Source organism: Protopterus annectens, chromosome 4.part0, assembly GCF_019279795.1.
Source record: "Protopterus annectens isolate FY-2018-M chromosome 4.part0, PAN1.0, whole genome shotgun sequence".
NCBI lineage: Eukaryota > Metazoa > Chordata > Ceratodontiformes > Protopteridae > Protopterus > Protopterus annectens.
Window position 1 is genome coordinate 11,391,393 of NC_056733.1, and position 18,308 is coordinate 11,409,700.

Here is an 18,308-nt window from a genome sequence, read left to right on the forward strand (position 1 = left end):
GTGTTTTTTGTGTGTGTATATATATATATATATATATATATATATATGTGTGTGTGTGTGTATATATATATATATATATATATATATATGTGTGTATATATATATGTATATGTATATATATATATATATATATATATGTGTGTGTATATATGTGTATATATATATATATATATATATATATATATATATATGTGTGTGTGTTTGTATGTATGTGTGTGTGTATATGTATATACGACTAAAACACTTCTTAATATAAAAGAACGACGAAGGAGCCAGTAGCTAAGCTTTCGTCCTTTTAATAGTAGCAAAAACTTTATCAGTCAACAGTAAGATGAAAACCACAGTATATACACCCTAGTGGGTGTTACCAAAAAAGAGTAGACAGCTGAAACCAGACAGTAAATAATGTAAATCTCAGAGCCAATAAACAACTAGAAATTATACTAAATTCCAAGGGTGAGCAATGTCTGCATAAACAAGTGCTGTAGCAGTACAACTAGTGAAGCAAAAACCAATGTTAATATATGCTTAAACATAAAAGTTAAATATATTATCTAAGAACATATTTTGAAGGACCTTTTTTGAAAAACATTATAAAAAGCAGACAATAATAACACAGTGTTTGGGTAATGGGGGAAACTTTAGCGTTGCCACCTGAGAACACATTTAATATTTAGGCTTTCATTCAAACCAGGCGGTGCATCTGAATTGAATCTAAGCTGCCAACTTAATTCTTTTACTTCAAGTAGTGTATTGATGTCACCAAAGAAGGAATCTATCTTCTGTAATATAAGAAAAGTGAAATTGGCAAAGGTATCACATAAACTATGCTTAAGGGCATTTTTGGAATCGCCTTCTAATTGCTGCCAAATGTTCTTTTATTCTAGCAGAAAACATTCTAGAAGTTTTGCCAATATAGAACACAGGACAAGAATTGCACACTGCTGCATAAATAACATTCGTAGATTTGCAATCTAAATGACTGTGAAACTGGATTCTGAAATTATTGTGTTTAAAACATAAGCACTGCCCTTGAAAATGTATGGACAAGTGACACAAGTGCCACAAGGAAACATACCAACTGTATTGTCTGAAGAATGTTTCCTTGTGGCACTTGTGACTTAATATTTTTAGCTGTTGAAGGCCCTAGAAATCAGCTTCATTGCAACCTGTTCTGTGATATGCAGTCATACCTCTCAACCTCTTAATGCAAGAAATCTGGACAAAGCCAAAAATAACATGGGGACAAGACCTAAAAATAGGGTCAGTTTTTAAATGTTGCTCTTATAAAATTAGACATTTGGTAGAAAAACAGCTTTTGGTTAACATGCGTTTTCTGAAGGGTCTGAAGTCTGAAACTCAAATATCTGTCACTATTTAATGGCGTCATTTCTCAGTGATTTACTAGAAAACCACAAATTTTATGAGGAATGAAACAAAGCATGAGACAAAAATCAGAATATTCTGCAAGTGTCTTGACAGTTAAGGTATGCAATGCTGTGATGGAATCTACTGAATGATGATATAAGTAGACCATTACCAGTATTAAATACTGCAGTCATTTTCTAGATTTTGTTAACTTTGTTTCATAAAAAGATTTTCTGTTAACATTATGAATTTCCATGAATTATATTGTAAATGAGTTCTTTTTATTAAAGTTTTCATTTATCAGTATAGTCTGTATAAAACTGTTTAGTTGGCTGTGGTTCTGACTGAAAAAAGTTCTTTGGACCAAACTGTTTACCTGCTTAACAACGAAAGAATGAATGCTACTGTTATTGACCCAGTGCAATTTCTGCTACTTTCATTTGGTGGCATAAGACTTGGTAGTAATTTTTGAAAGTGTTTGCTTATACATATCATTGTCTTGTTCAGTGTTGTAAAGAAGGTAAAACAAAGATATTTAGAAAGAACTTAGTGGCACTCTGAGCATCTGTACCCTATAATGACTCCATTCAAATGTTTGTGTACAAGAATCAGGGTGCATATTGACTTGGTATATGGGGGAAAAACTAATGACTAATTGTTGGCACTGCACATGCATTTCTTTATTGTGATATTGCTTTGGAGCATCCATAATAGAGTGCAGTGAGAGGTGACTTGGAATTGCTGGAGACGGGAGATGATTTGGAATATGTAAAATATCTTAGACATTTACAAATATGCATGAGGTTTGATATTGGTTTCACCAGTTTTGCACAAGTGTTTTGTTTAGCACACACAACTAACTTGTCTGGTAATGTACTGTTTGTGGCTGCAGATATAACCCTTAAAAGTTCCTTATGTTTTTAGTGAAACTGGCAAGCTCCTTCAGAAAGTAATTGAGAATAGGTTAGATTACTGGAACAGTCTAATCAAGGAGTGTTCATTTGTCTTAGTGATTGGTACTGGTACTTTCTTATCCATCTTTTTAACTGTGGTATCAACACAGCTATTAGATGCGTGAAAACTATAGGTTTCTACCCCTAAGGTAGGAACGTATATGTAATTTATACCAAGTACAGATAGAAGAGCTGGAGAGTCGACATATGCCAGAAATCAAAAGGAAGCTTAGCAGCTCTGGTTTAAAAAGTCCTAACACCCACAGTACAATCAGCACTTTGACAGGAGCCCCCGAGGAAGAGGGTGTTTCTCCAGTTGATGTCACTCCAGTGGCAGAGATGGCCTTGCAGAATCAAGGGTTCTATAGCCCTTCTTCAAGATGTTCCCCAACAACACCTACAAGATCTTGCTTCAGTATTCATCTCTGGATGCAGTTAAGGGCTGTGTATCCCTGCAGCACTCAACCTAACTGGCCATCATGTAGGACAAATAGTCCAGGGAAATTTAATCCAGAAGATATTCTGTTCCCTTTCATAATGGTTAAAAATGTACAACCTGCCATTATTGGACATTCCTGCCCAACAGAAGTGGTAGCAAAATTAAAGGTTTCCCAGTCTTAGAAAAAAATGAACTGTCTAACATGTCTCACCAGATTAGATAGGCTCCAGGGTTTACTGCAAATTATTTTTAGTTCCCAAAAAGATGCTGGACCTCAAAAGTTGAATGTGCCCTTTGAACCTCCAAGATGTCTATCAGCACACAGATACCAAAGGCATTCAGGAAGTTCATTCACTTTGGGATGGAACAAGTCATCAGTTTAAAGCCCTGGCCTTTGGTCTCACTGCAGCCCCCAGGTTGTTCACCAAATTAAAAGCTTACATTATGCTGCTTAGGAATAAGGCTTCCTATATGTAGAAGATTAGCTGTAGCTGATGATCACAACTGAGAGTCTGTAGTTCACCCAATGAGCTGTTTACTACAGCTGCTCCTGTACTTTGTTGTTTCAGTGAACACTGCAAAATTGCAGCTTGCATAATTTCAGAAACACCCATGTATAGGATGCCACGTGAACACTAGATTGTAAAACTGCCAGCCCTCCATTAGGCAGAATTCCTTTTCAAGCTACAGTCAGACTTCTGCGTCTGATTCAACAGCCCTCCTATTGAGAGTACTGAGGCTTATAGTGGCAATAATCTTTCCGCTGGACAGATTGTACAAAAGAGTAAACAGCCAATTTGAATATCCAAAGCTTACTACAAACATCTCCAGTAGTGGCTACAGTACTCCAACCTCAGCAAAGGGTAAATAGTTTTGTGTGGCCCCACCTAAGTCAGCCGTGGTCACCACAGATGTGTCTTATTTGGAGTATGACAGGCGGGCATTGTGTGACACACAATCCTGCAGGCCTAGACTCTGCAAGAGGGTGGGCCTCCTAGTGTTTCAAATCTTTCAGGACCGCCTTTCACTGGGGCTGTGTGTCAGTAATATAATACATCAACAAACAAAGGAATCCGCTCATATCCCATATGTCAGGAAGCAGTAAGAGTATATGGATGGGGGGAGTCATTTTCAGACATTTATCACAACTCGTATTCCCAGTTGAGCAAAATTGCCAGTGGACAAGTTCAGTAAATGTACTCCAATGCGTTATGAGTGGTTCCTGAACATATCTGCAGCAAGTATGGCATTCCAGCACTGGGATAATCCTTGCTGTGACACCTCTGCGTCACCATCAGTGCCAAGTGTAGCAACATTTTTCCCCTTATCCCTGATAAGTGACAAGCTACCCTAAGGATGCTGTAAGTCCATCAGTGGTCTTCTACATATTTCTCCTCTTTCTTGTCCAAATGTAATGTTTTCATAAAGTGATGCTGCCAAAGACCAAAGTCGTTCTCATTGTGCCCTTGACCCTGACACACGTGGTTCCCTTTCTGTGACCTTGTCGTTTAAGAGATCTCTCCTTCTAGAAACTCACCAAATCCTTCTGTCTCACCCATCTAGCAAGACTCACCCAGACATTTAGACTCTCAGTTTAACATGTTTTTTCTGATTCCACAGATCTTTGAGACATTGAGACCATCCACCAGAAAGTTTGATAGGGGCAAGTGGCTGAAGGTTTCTGTTTGGGTCACAGTGAAAGGACTAGGCCCTTTTTGGAAATTCCATTCCTGCAGTAGTCCAGTTTTTTAGCAGAAATGTTTGACTAGAGATCTGATTTCTCCACAGTTATGGTCCATTAGTTTTCACTAAGGGTTTAATCACGTCACCAGCTTCTCAAAAGGTATTTAAGGCCTTTTTGTAACGCATCTTTTTACTGAATTCTCCATTTAAAGATCCTGCTCCCCCACATGATTTTAATTTTATTTTAGGCTTACAAGTCCCCTCTTTGAACCAGCAGACTTTGAGTATCTTCAGCTAGAAGAGTCTTAGAACTCCATTCTCTTTCATGCCAGCTTCCATATATAGCCTTCCAAAAAGACCGTGTGACATTAAGAACTAATCCAACTCTCATTCTTAATGTGGCTTCTGGTCTAAATATTAGTCCATAAATCTTCTTGTGGTGTCTTAAAATGGTGGGAATTGTAAATTGTAATTCCTTAATGTTCACAGACATCTAAAACTTTAAGTGCACTGAAGATCTCAGGAAGCTTAATCAGATTTTCATGCTGATTGCATCTACTTAGCTTAGTCAGAAGGTCACCAAAGTCATTTTGTCTAGGTGGTTACCTGGCTGCATTACATACTGTTTTGTGCATCTACTCTCAACTTTTTCAGCTAAACCCAGAACACACTCCACAAGGTAAATGGCTGTATTATTTCCAAAATGTTTTCAGTTTATGATATATGTGCTGCTGCAACATGGATTGCACTGCACATTTTTGCAAGGCACTTTAACCTGGTCATGATCTGAAGGCCCAGGTCTTCTTTCTGGGATGTCATCCTCCATAGTATATTCTGTCATGTCTCCCAAGCTGTACCAATTGAGACTTGACTGTGTTCGTGTGTACAGACTGGAATATAAAAAGATAAAAGTTCTGCACTTGTAAGTAGATCTTGATATTCATATCTGAACATGACAACATACCCGCTCACTTTCCCATTACTCAATTCCCTGTCTCTTCTCTACTAATGTAGCGGACATACGACAGGTCTGCAGAGAAGCTGAGCCTGAATCTTTCACATCTGTATTTGGAGGGCATAAAAATTGTTTCCTTGTTACTGGTGTTTTCTTGTAAGCAGTCAAACTAAGATCAGAGATGGGGTGAGCGTTGTATTATGGGAGTGAGTGGATGACCTCGAGCTTTGAAGAGCTTCCTAAAGATGCTGAAATTGGGCCACCTCTGGCTGCCACTTCACTCATTGTAGAGTACTGATATGGTTTATGATGTGTACCATCTTTATGGTAAGTACATAACTTTTATATTTTACTAAACACACGCGCCAATTCATTTCATTGGCATTTTTCATTGAAAAAGTTGTGACGTTCCTATATGGCGATAGAGACCACTCCATATAGAGGTGATATGATATCACATAAATCCACTTTAAGATGTACCCAGTCTTGAGCTCTATTAGACATCAGTATGGGGAGAATGCACATATCTTTGTGAAGCTTTATTGCTTAGGTGTTCAGTCCATTGTTGCCAACTTTTCAAAGCTGACATGAAAAGTGCATTTCCCATTGTTTTGCTCATCTCCTTCAGCTGTCACTTATTTTACTGTGGCTTAACGAGATTAAGAACTTTTCCTCAACAGAATAAAACATTACTCTGTTGTCATAGTCTTTCTGTGATATAGGGTTTCTACTTTATTGAACACCAGTCCTGCCTGTTCTGTAGAAACTCATGTCTGGTGGGTGCATTGTGGGAAATTATAAATTTACAGTATGGTAGGCACAGAAAATAGAGGATATTGGAGTGATCACAGTTTAGGCTGCATTCACATTATGCTATATGCTGATGGAATACTGCTGCTGTTGGACTTCTGCAGCAGGATTTTCAAACAGCTGAATGTTGGCCTTTCTGTTCGTTCTCTCTCTCTTTCCACTGCTGTCTGCTAGTTGTCCCCTACAGTTTGGTAGCTGTGCTGCATTGGTTCAATAGGTAGAAACCCTGCATCACTGAAAGATTGCTGCAGGTGAGTAATACTCCATTTTCTGTTCTGCACAGCTGTGGGTTTCATACAGTAACTCATTTTTACTTGAGTGTTGCACTGACCTTTGATTTTGTTTCTTAAATCAGACTGTCTTTTAGCATAGTCCTAAGATGTTCCTCACTGTGGGGTAAGATCTCAACTGCTGTCCTTCTGTGTGTTTCCGCAGCCATGCCCGGTTACGCTGCATGTGCTCATGCAACAGGTGTACGTTCTGCATCTGTCAGAACCTCCTCAACTCAGACTTGGTGCAATCTGTAAAGACCAAACTCTACACTGCAGTTCTTAACAGGTCCTTAACTTTATCTACGGGTACAGCGGTGTTGACAGTAATGCATCTTTATTTTGTTTTATTTTTTGATTGAGCAACTTTGTCCTACAGATCCACCAGCTGAATAAAGTAGTATGATTCTTTTCATAATTGGTACAGCTGTCAAGGTGAAAACTAAAATTGGATTGATGATTCTTAGCAGGGAACACTTCATATTGTAATGTTTAAATGTGCATTTGTTCAGCAGGGCCTTATTTGAAGGTGAAACCAAATTCTGATCAGTAGCCAATGTTGATACAATGAAAAAACTGACTTTCTGAAGCAAAATGCTGATTTTTTTATCATGCTTGGATGATGTTAGTTTCCATTATAAACCTTTTATCATATATTTGTCATTAATTTCTTACTGAATTAGTAGTCTTTTTTTAGGTATGAATTGCAAGTCATAAATTTATTAAGAAAAGTTTCAGGCTACATTCGTGTTGCATAGTAAGAAGTGTGCCATGGGGCCCTAATTATTTTGCGAAAAGCACTGTAAAATTCCAGTGTGCATAATGTTTGATATATAGCAAGCACCACTGCAGCCAAGATCTGTGAAGTTTTTTTGCATCAAGCCGGCGGTCCTTTTTCACCTTTAAAGTTTGGCTACCTTCTTGAGTTAACACTGGCAGCATTAGAAAGAATGTGTATAGTGACTGGATACATACACTCCCACAGGTGGATTTGTGAGGTGCAAAGTTGCTACTTTCAAAAGTAACAAGTTTCCAGGGCAATAAAATATGACCTGCTGCTGTATAAATTATATGAAGATGTCTGTTCCTAAAGTTTGCATGCAGAGTATTGCATTTGAAAATCTATTGGACTATTAGCCATTTTTAATATATTACAAACTTGGCTTAAAATATGATATATGGATTTTTATTACAACAATACTGCAGGTTTTATTTCATGAGCCTTGTTTTTTTCTTTATGTACTACTACTTCTACTGCCACTAACAAGTCAGATGGTGAGATTTACTTAGCTTAAAGGTTTACATGGGCATTCAGACCTTCAGATTGCACTATTCAAATTTCTGTATAAGCATACCGGTGTAATTTATTTATTTTTTTTATAAAAATAAAAAGGTCCCCATATATTACTTCTTTTTAAATGTCTGCCCAGGGCCATGTCCCATTTTAAATATGTGGCATACTGAGCAAATTATTTCTTGCCATAGTTTTTGATAATCACCTTTGGGTTTACGAATTTGGAAGTCATTCGTTCAGTATCCCAATCACTTGGCAGATTTTGCTGCCTGCATTTGCATTGAGAGATCCCTGTAAAGCATTCCTAGAGGAGAATGCTAGTCTAGTGACCCTAAAGGGCCTTTTCAAGCCTAGCCATGCTTCACAGAAATATTAGAAAGATATTGGCCCCTTAGATTTTGTGGGGAGTATATAGATTTAAGCAGGAGTGGTCGAATACTTACAAACATACCTTCTCTAATAGAGACTCTGGGTAGGTTTACATTTCCACATCCACTGATCCAAGTTTCACTTGAATAAGTGCAGAGAAGAACTTTGCTTCACCAGCATGTCCTATTTGTGTTGCAGGTGGGGTTTAGTTCCCTGGATTGGATGTTTCTGCTGCTGTTTGATTTGTGGATGTGCTACAGGTCTGTTAAGGCTGACTCGGAGGATGCTTTGTTAGTCAAACATAGGTCATCGCTCAGCAGCCTGTATGAGACCAATTGTAAGGACAAGACTTTGAAGTGGCCCACATAAGACTTGTTTTCCAAACCACGTATTTTTTTTTTTTTTTTTGTGAGAAACCTCAGTAGATGCTCCAGTTGTATATATCTGGTCAGGTACATACCAAAGGGACATTGTACTTATTGATTAGTTTTATGAGAGCAGAGTACAACAGAATGGTGGCATCTTTGGACCTGGATATTGTACCCTTTCTTATAAGTTGCATAACCTGGAATAATTTCCTTACTATTGCAGACTCATAATTGTCAAAGGCCAAATCACTGTTTGCATGCATTCCCAAATCCCCGACTAATGTGTCTACTCTTAGGATTGTATTATCAATGTAGTAATTCACAGGGGTGGCCGTCTTACTGAAAGATACTATTATGTACTTGTTGACATTGATTTTAAGACTGACTCCGTTATTAGCCTGTGTCAGGCCTTCTTTGAGGATATTTGTTTCTTGGGGAGGATTCAATGACTGAACCTAATTTGCAATTGCCTGGGAACTTGGCCATTCGGATGCTTTTGATGTTAAACTTGATTTCAGAGAAGTAGATGCCAAACAGAAACAGCTGTGTCATTGAACCCTGAGGCATTTTGCTAGCGATCAGCCTTTTGAGGAGAAAAACTCACCATTTTAACTTTTTGGATCCTGTTTGTGAATCATTTAGCTATCCAGCAGGAGATATAGGGGATTAATACCCAATACACTGAGCTTGTTCACAAGTATTGTGTTGAATGCTTTGGCCAGGTTGATTTAGGCAGTGTGCACCATCTTGTCCTCGTTGATTGCCTTGGTGACCTTGAAATACACCAAGCTGAGGAGGCATGACTTGCCCTTTTTGAAACCAAGGATTTAGTGTCTGTGTAGGGTTTCTATGTCATCATTTAACATATTCATGATTATTCTTTCTATGGCTTTTACATATCAGACTAGTCAGGCTTATGGGTTGATAGTTTTCTGGGTCTGTGGAAGGCCTGCCTTGTGCAGTGGGGGATAACCATTGTAGTCCTCCATTCATTCAGCACAAATCCTGTTTTGGAGTCTGCGCTTAACTAGTGATTATAGTGGGCCTGATAGTTCATGTTTCATGCTGTTAAGAAGGCATTCTGGGACATTATCTGGGTCCATCAGAGCTCTTGGCCTTGTTGTGTGTGTTGAGGACCTGTTGCGTATTATAGTTTGTCTTGGGGGAGCGAGGGTAAAATTGGAGCCAAATTTTTCTGCCAATAGATTTGCTTCATCTTCTGGCTCAGTCTAAGTGGCTTCATTTACAGTCACTTCAGTACAGTGCTGTGTATTGCTTTTGAGTGTACAGACATAGCTAATGAAAGTTTTGTGATTATCGTTGGCCTAGGAGGCTGTTTTTACATCAGATATGACTTTGGTAGACTTAATAAGCCCTCAGAGATGCTTGTTTAGATTGATGGAGTTTTTATCTTGGCAGTCATTGCACCTCCTTATTTTTGCATTATCATCTTCCTTTTGTCGTACAACCTATTGATTGTATTTCTTGTGGGTGGCTTAATTTCCGAGTTAGTCCTGATCGTGTTATTGGTAGCTACAGCTGTTGCTGAGAAGCTGTTACTATGATTATACAGGGTTTATCTGAAAAAATCCACATAGGCAGCTGTATTCTCAGGGTTAGGGCTTAGAATTTTGCTAAGGTGTCTTTTAATAGTAAGAGGTCTGTCTTACAATACTTCCTGAAAGTTCCAGGGTTAGCTAGGTTTCTAGGTTTTTATTTTTTTTCCAAAGTAGACAACTGTATTATCTGACCTGATCAGTTAAACTGTGCATCATGGGTGTAGTGCATGCGTTTGACAATCTGTTTAGGATTATAAGTGCTCTTGTATACGAGAGTCTTGCCCCCGGTGAGATTGTATTACTACATCTCTCGCATACCGTTCCAGTTTAAGAATCGGGTTGCTGTCAGTAAAGATAAGACAACTGCTACATATCCTCAGGATGAAGGTATCTACCAAAGTGGCTGCAGAGATAGTAAGAAAACATGTACCCATAGCTCCAGCTCTTATTTTCGTGACCATTAGGGGATGGTACATAAGGGGTCTACAGCTGGCTATCTTGGGTGTTGTGTGAGTATAGTCTTCTGTCAAGCCTAAGACTAAACTCATGGAGTGGTGGTCCTCAACTCTCAAAAGTATTTGCTCTATGTGCGCCTAAGACTTAGTAAATTTTGAGTAGTAGTTTTATAGGGAAATTTTTAATTGTGTTTACATCTCTACAGAGCAGGGCAAACCACTGCTGGGTGATGAGCAGCAACTTTATGCAAACAGAAAAACTGACTAAACAAGCAAAATTACCCCTGGCCAATCAGGAAATTATACTTGCTGCTCTCTGGAGTGCTTCCTAGCTTAGAATGAAATCAGGCTGCAATCTATGGAAAACTAATGTTTAAAAGCTGTCGTGTAGTTTAAAAATGTGTATCCCAAGGCACTAGCAAGATTTTAAGTCTGCCTTTATGCTACAAACTTTCCTTTAAAGTTTGCTGGGAAGCTGAATAGAAATACTAAAAACAATGGAAAAAGGAAAAATTATATTGTTGAGTTTAGTCTAAAGTGTCCTATTTGTTAACTATTTGAAATGTCATGACCTGCTAGATTGAGTCCCAAAATGTAGAGATTGAATGGCTAAAACATCTGACTTGTATATACCAAGTCAGAGATGCCATTTCTCAGACTTTTTCTATTTTCTCTGAGGTATGGAGTTTTCAGAGTTGTATATATGTGTGCCCCCCCCCCCCCCAAAAAAAAATAAAGTTTTAAGGAGAAGAGCAGTTTTTCAGAATTCATTCTTCTCCAGGTATTTGTCCTTTTTGCTTGGCTTTTCGGCACCCGACATGTCAGTAGGGAGCCATTTTATGTGTTTGTTATTGCTGTTTGATGAAACTTGATATTTGGACATTACTTTGTGAAGATTTGTCAGCCTTACTTTTACTAAAGTAGTGATCATGTAGTCTGTTTAAACTGTTTCTGCTTGTGACCTCATTAATGCAGTTGGCTAACTGTAAGTCTTTCACAGGTAAATTATTTTGCTTTTTTAAAGCTCTAACAGTACCTAGCTAAAGGGATTTTAATTTAATCTCTGAATTAGCTAGTAATCACACTAGCTTGTTGTTTTTCTTTCGGCTTTTCCTGGTTAGGGGTTGCTGCAGCGGAACTCCAGTCCGCTAATGATTGGCAGTAGATTTTTACGGTGCCGAGGTGCCAGCTCGACGCCCAACCTTCAACGAAGGCACGCCCATTCACGCATGTCTTTTGAACGCTACTTGACCGCAGGGAGGGCATGCAGACTCCACACACAAGGCGCTCCAGCAGAGAATCGAATGGGAGAACCTGTTGCTGTGAGGCGACAGTGCTACCGCTGCACCACCGTGGCTTGTGTGAGACACAAAATTGCAGTCTTCACTACCATCTGTCCAGCTGTTTTCCTTTAGAAGCTAGGCTGTAAAAGGCAAGAAGCTCAAGACTGATAAGTTTTTTGTAAAGCAGAAACCTTTTACAATTCTAAAGGGAAAATGTGTGCTAGTATCTTTTTAGATCTTACTCTTTCTCATATTGTAGTGTAAAGTGTGCTCTGTCTAAGACTTAAAAGCAAACCTAGGGATTCAGGAGGAAATGCTGATAACATTTCAAATGATTAATTTTTTTGCATTTGAATTTGATTTGGCTCCCTTTCATAAGTGCAAAACCCATGATTTTTTCTCTCTCTCAGCTCTGAAAAATAATGTAGCCTTCAGAAAAAACTGCATCAGATGCCAAAACCTGCTTTAGCCCCTTTAAAGCATTTTTGCAGGGCAGTTTTTCTGCCTCTACCTCTGCCACAAATAACTAAAACCCTAGTGGTGTGCAGCCCGTGAGTAGGGAGTACTCCGGATATCTTGGGATATCAGCAGTTACACTTAGTGACTTCTGTTTTTTAATCGTCCAGAAAGATTTTTAAGAAGCAGAAAGCTATAGTCTCCACCCCCATTTTTTTCTATTAATTTAAAGATTTGGAGAATTTAATTGGTTTTGCATGGGGTGAATGCATTGTTTGTTACACATGAAAGCAAAAGTCTTCCCAGAGGGCATTCATTTTCAGGTCACTTTACAACTTGTAGCAAATCATTTTGACTAGAATGCAACAACTTGGTGTGAAGAATTGGTACATTGAATGAATGGAAACTGTCCCTTCCTCTCCTGTGGCTCCATTTCTACCCGGGAATTCATCTCCACAGCTTTACGTGCATCTGTTTTTCAGGACCATGAAGTTTACCCAAGAGCTTTGTTTACTTTGTTTTTGATAGGTTTTACAAAACATTGAGTCCAGCTGGGGGTCATATCTCTTGCTCTCAACCTAGCACAGGCGTTAATGGGTTCTTCCAAGTATAGTTTTAAAAAAAAAAGTGGGTAATTTTGTTTCTTATGGCAAAGTTTTTAAATTCATGAAAGCTGCAGTAAAAAAGATACATCATGTCCTGGGGACTCTTCATTCTTCAAATAATTTGCTTTTTATTTGAGTTTGCCTTATCGTCTGTACTTCTGACTTCTGTGATTTTTTGACGATACACGACAAAATGTGCTGCTGCTTAAATACAGCAAAAGAGGTTGCACAATTGCATAAGTATACTTGTGTACATTTTTTTTATTTTTGTTTGAAGTAATATCTTAAGCTTGACTGTAGAGACAGCATTATCTGATGACCAGAAAAGGTAGAGCACATCTGGGTTAATAAGATGCAAAATCTTTGTCCATTTCCTTAATGATTAATACTTTGGATGATGCATTCACCAGTGTATCTTTGGAGCCATTCCCTTAACCCCCTTCTCCAAGGAGGCCTAACCATTTTTGCAAGGGTGTGGATTACTAGAAATATCTGTAAAAATAAACAAAATGCTGATCCAGCTACAGTGCCCATAAGTTGCAAGAAAGAGGCTGCTGGGTCACCAAACACACACACCTTCTCAGGACTGTGAATTGCCAAGCTCTCTTGTTAAGGTTCCAGAGGACTTTCCGGTCCCAGCTGAACAGTGTTGAGGAAATAAGACAGGGCCCTGAGGGATGGATTTATGCCACCAAATCTCCCAGGTTAGCACACTATCAAGTTTGTGGGTGTGATACAGTGCATCAGAGATGGGGTCTGTTATTAAGAGTCATGTCTGACTGAGGATCCAGCCCCCTGCCGGATTGTGTGAAAGCACAGCTTCTCAATGTTCCATTAGAGAAGGAGCTGCTGTTTGGATTTTCTTCTGAACAGGTGTATAAAGATGCTGGAGGGAATGGGGAAGACCGTGCAGTCTGTGAAACAGTGGTTTCACTCTCCTGCCAACTATATTGGAAACTGGTCCATACAACTAGCAACAATAAGAAAATCAAGACTGCTGGATCAGACCCAAAAGTATTTTATTCTCTAGCGCCTCGGTACAAAATCTTCCAGAAGTTACAAAATTCAGCTAAAAATGTGCTACCTTTTATACAAAAGACACAAACTCCGTCAATTATACAATCAAACAATTAAATAAATTACTTCGTTAACCTCTCCATTCAGTCCCATAGGGACCAAAGTATCATATTTAAGAATAAAGACAGACTCTTTGTATAACAGTTTTTCTTTCAAAAGAATTTAGTCATTTTCAACAAATACTTGCTCTAAAATGCAACCTTGAAGCATAGGAAATTCACTGCCATGTGCATCTCTAAAATGACATGCCAAAATCTTGTCTTCCTTTTGATTTTTTTTATGTCCCTAATATGTTCCATTAGCCTCACTTTAAAACTTCTTTTTGTTTCACCAATATAAAAGAAACCACGTGAGCATCTTAAGGCATAAATAACCCCCTTGCTGTTGCATGAAAAAATCCCCTTGGATGTTTTATTCACATATTCAAAGGAACATGTATATTTGCAAATAGAACAACTGTTGTTTATAAGTGCCCATAGATGTTGGACAGACACTTAAATTACCTTTTGGTAAGACAAAATTGCCATGAACAAGCATGTCCTTTAAACTTCTTCCCCATTTGTATATCATATCATAAGGTGCTTGCTTAAAATTTTACTCAAATCCCCATCCTTGTGGAGAAAATTCCAATAATATCTTACAGTACTACTAACGTCTTCACTTTGAATGCTACATTTGCTAACAAAATACGTGTTCATTCTTGTTTTCACCATTCTCTCTATCCCCCCCATTGACCCACAACCTGTCACTAAAATTTTTTGATTTTAACACAAAAAGTTTTTGCTTAGCTTCATCTATTGCTTTATTACTATAACCTCTATTATAAAACCTAATGGAATATTGTATATTTCTTTCAACAAATTTGTCTCAACATTGCATATTCTAGATCTTAAAAATTCCCCATATGGCAAAGATGACATGGGGGATGACAACTAGTAGCATACAGGTACTGGCTTCCATCTACAAATTTCCAATGTACCCCAGTACAGATTTTGCCATTATCCAAACCCTTAAGTGTCGGATCTAAATAAGAGACCTGGGTTCCATATTGTAGCCCATCAAAAGACAAATTGAATGTATTTTGTTGTAAATCCGCAACAAACTGCAAAATTTAATTCTTGCCCCCTTCCTCTATAGAATGAAAGTAATATTTTACATAATTCTTAACAAAAATACATTTAAACAAAAAAGTAGAAACTGTCCTAACAGCTGGCCCTTCCACTTGAGACAAGTCCAGGGCAAGCAACCAAAGGGGAAGTAGTACTATGTCAGAATAACAATAATACTAGTTTGTTAACCAGCTAGGTGAACTGTACACAGTATCCCTTTTCAGGCATGACCTGGGAGTAATGTTCGGTTAAATGACTTGCTCATGGTCACACTGTAGGCAGTTGAGGGCTGAGGAAATCAAACTCTCTACCATAGGAACTACAGCTCACAGCCTTAACCCTCTTCACCAACTGTCAGATATTGCAAGCTGACCAAAAGAAAAGGCCTGGGCACCACAAGGAAATGGGTATGAATTAACAGAGTCCTTTTCTCCACCCTTTAAATCCCACCTCACCACATTCCCTCCCTAGATATGTATCCTTCTTCCAAACCCACCCAAAAAATAGTCCCTGATGGCCCCCTATTTGTAAGATGGCGGAAGTGAGAAACTGTTTAAGGTGCACCAGAAGAAATCAAAGTTCTAAAAGTCTGTGATATCAAAGCACTTTAATACTTTGATATCTGAGACATTTGGACCTTTGGTTTCTTCTGGTGGACATTTATTACCCGAGTGGTCCATTTAGCGGACTTGTATGGTTTTTGTTTTATGTAAAATCGCTTAAGGTGCTTTGGTTTTTAAAATCTTGAGACTGTTGTACAGGTTCCAGTGCATAAAACAGTTAAGATTCTTGGGCATGCCCCAGGTACCCACAGAATAAAGATATCTAATCAAACAGCTGAACTTTGTGACATTAACTCTAGAGACTATAAAAAGGGTATAGGAATTTACTCAAGGTTGTTTTTTAGCCCAAGAAAAGATGACCCTTGCCGGCCAGTCCTAGACTTACCAAAGCTAAACAGATTTGTACAAATTCCAAAGTTCATAAAGCCCTTCTGCCTTTCCTGTTCTCTTAAATGTTGATGGTTACCGTATTTCAGATGTATGCTTCCTCTTATGGTTATCCTATATCTGAGTGATGCCTCCTCATCCACATACATTATATCCTGAGCAAACCATTAACACCTGAGATTCAAAGTAGAGGGATCTCACTACCAGTTTGCCCTTTAGTTTAACTGCTGCACCAAGGATGTTTACAAAGTGCCTATGGTAGAGCCAAGGATTTCTGCATTTACCCTGTACTTGAGACCTGCCTGCTGCAAGCCACAGGCAGATCTGCACTTTATCTTGACCTACTTTCAGAGTCTGTGACTCTCTGAATTTGCCTGAGTCAAATACCACCCCCCCCCCAAACAGTTTCAATTTCTAGGATCCCTTCTGTATACTGCAAGCCAGAGGGCATTCCTTCCCTCAGAAAAGGTGTGGTTCGTAACATTGTGTTTCATCGCTTTAGCACAGCATTGTCAAATTTGTGTTAAGGAATTCCTCAGGACACTGGGGTACATGGCATCCTTAGTTCTGAAGGCTCCTGTGGGAAGATTACATGTGAAAGAACTGCAGTGATTTCTGAAAAACAGGTGGTGCCAGCATGCCCACTCCTTGCACAGTCACACACTCTTGCTGCATTGCATCAAGAAACTCTCATGGTGAACACAGTAGGTGAACCTCAGACAGAGGGTCCCATTCAAGTTGGGCCTAGATACCTAGACGGTCACTGCAGGCTCCTCAGACATGGCCTGGGTGACTCGCCCAGAGAAACTGAGGATTCAGGTGACCTAGAACATAAGTAAGGGGGAGGAGAACACATCAGTATCAGATAGATGGTCGGTGTAATTTTAGTTATAATAGCATTTAGGTAGACCTGGCAGCCATTGACATTTCATAGCCTCACAGATGATGCAACAATGTTGTGCACATCAGCAAGAGGAATAGAGGATTTTTGCATATTGGGCAGAGAGCCATGGTACTTGGCCGAAGGGTCGGGCATGCCCCTCGGGGTCATCTTACATCACTTCTCAAGAAAATATCCAGACGTACCTTCACAAATGGATGTTGGACAGGAGTTTTTCTGAAGTTGGCCCGTAGATGAACTGTGCCAGTAGAAAAACTGTTTGCTTCCTCATAAAACCAATGGCTTAAAAAAATGCTCATCAACTGCCATGGCTTTGGGCACCTGATGCCTTCTCAGTAAGATGGGCAGTTCTGTTTCTCAGTGCCTTTCCTGCCATTCCTCTGCTTCTCTGGGTAATGTAGAAGATAAAGGAGAACATCTCAGAATTGCTGCTTGTGTCTCTCGGCTGAGACAGCAGTGGTTCCTCCCTTCTTCTGAGTATGGTAAGAGCAAAGCCTGTTTTGCTGCTTCAGTTTATGGACTGCTTAACCCAAAATGAGGAGTCACTCATACACCCCCAGGCTAAAGACCCTGAAGTTGAACTCTTGGATGATTTAGCTGTCATACCTTTAGGCACATGTTTTCTGAGGATGTGCTTTCTATCTTAAGGGTGGCAAGGAGACTAGATAGAAGGAAATAAAACCTAACAACATGGAAGAGATTCTCTATTTGATGCCACAGAGACTGCCTGGATCCTAACCAGTTTTTGGTATCTTGGGTCCTAAAATATTACCTGTCAGATTTTTACAAGTCAATGTGTCTTATGCCTCAGTACAGGTGCATGCATCTCCAATCACAGCCTGCCTACCTTGTAATCAAAAGTTTGTTTCTTGTACCAGGAAAGTAGTTCCATAAGCGAGTCTTGCATCTGAGACCCCAAGAAGGTAATCTGTCCACCCTGAGAGGTCTGCTTTTGTTAGAGATGTTAACTTTGCTACCCTTTGAGCCAGCAGCAGATGCAGCTACAGCACTCCTCAAACACTTGACAATGAAGACTTTTTTTTTTTTTAGTGGCAATTACATCTGCTAGAAGGCTATCAGAATTGCATGCCATCCTGTGCAAACAACCCTTTCACAAAGGCATTACACCAGTCATGCTTGGTCTGGTCTGCCAGAAGTCTGTCTAAATCAGGCTATTAACCTCATTGTGTTTTATCCTAGCTCACAGATCAAGGGTGGAAATGGTCATGGTTACCCGGAATGTGTATAGGGAACTGAGATTTTGCTGTGAAAAGCCTATTGCAAAAAGGACATCAGACCAGTTATTCATAGCCTTTGCAGAGTGAAGAGAAGACAGGTCTGCCACAGAACAGACTCTCTAAATAGCTATGTCACTGTATCTCCTTCAGTTAATTCCTCCTATGCT

The 18,308-nt window shown here is 39.2% G+C and overlaps 1 protein-coding gene across 3 annotated transcripts in view; it reads left to right on the forward strand.

Annotated features, from left to right (window-relative positions):
- RHOT1 (ras homolog family member T1) overlaps positions 1 to 18,308 on the forward strand; it is a 1,470,459-nt gene that overhangs the window by 1,348,990 nt on the left and 103,161 nt on the right. For 2 of the 3 annotated variants that reach the window (XM_044068049.1, XM_044068050.1), the window contains exon 19: positions 6,644 to 6,766. The exons of the other annotated variant lie outside the window; for it this stretch is intronic. In XM_044068049.1, coding sequence (XP_043923984.1) covers positions 6,644 to 6,766 — 123 coding nt within the window. The remainder of the gene's footprint in view (positions 1 to 6,643; positions 6,767 to 18,308) is intronic. 3 annotated transcript variants of the gene reach the window in all.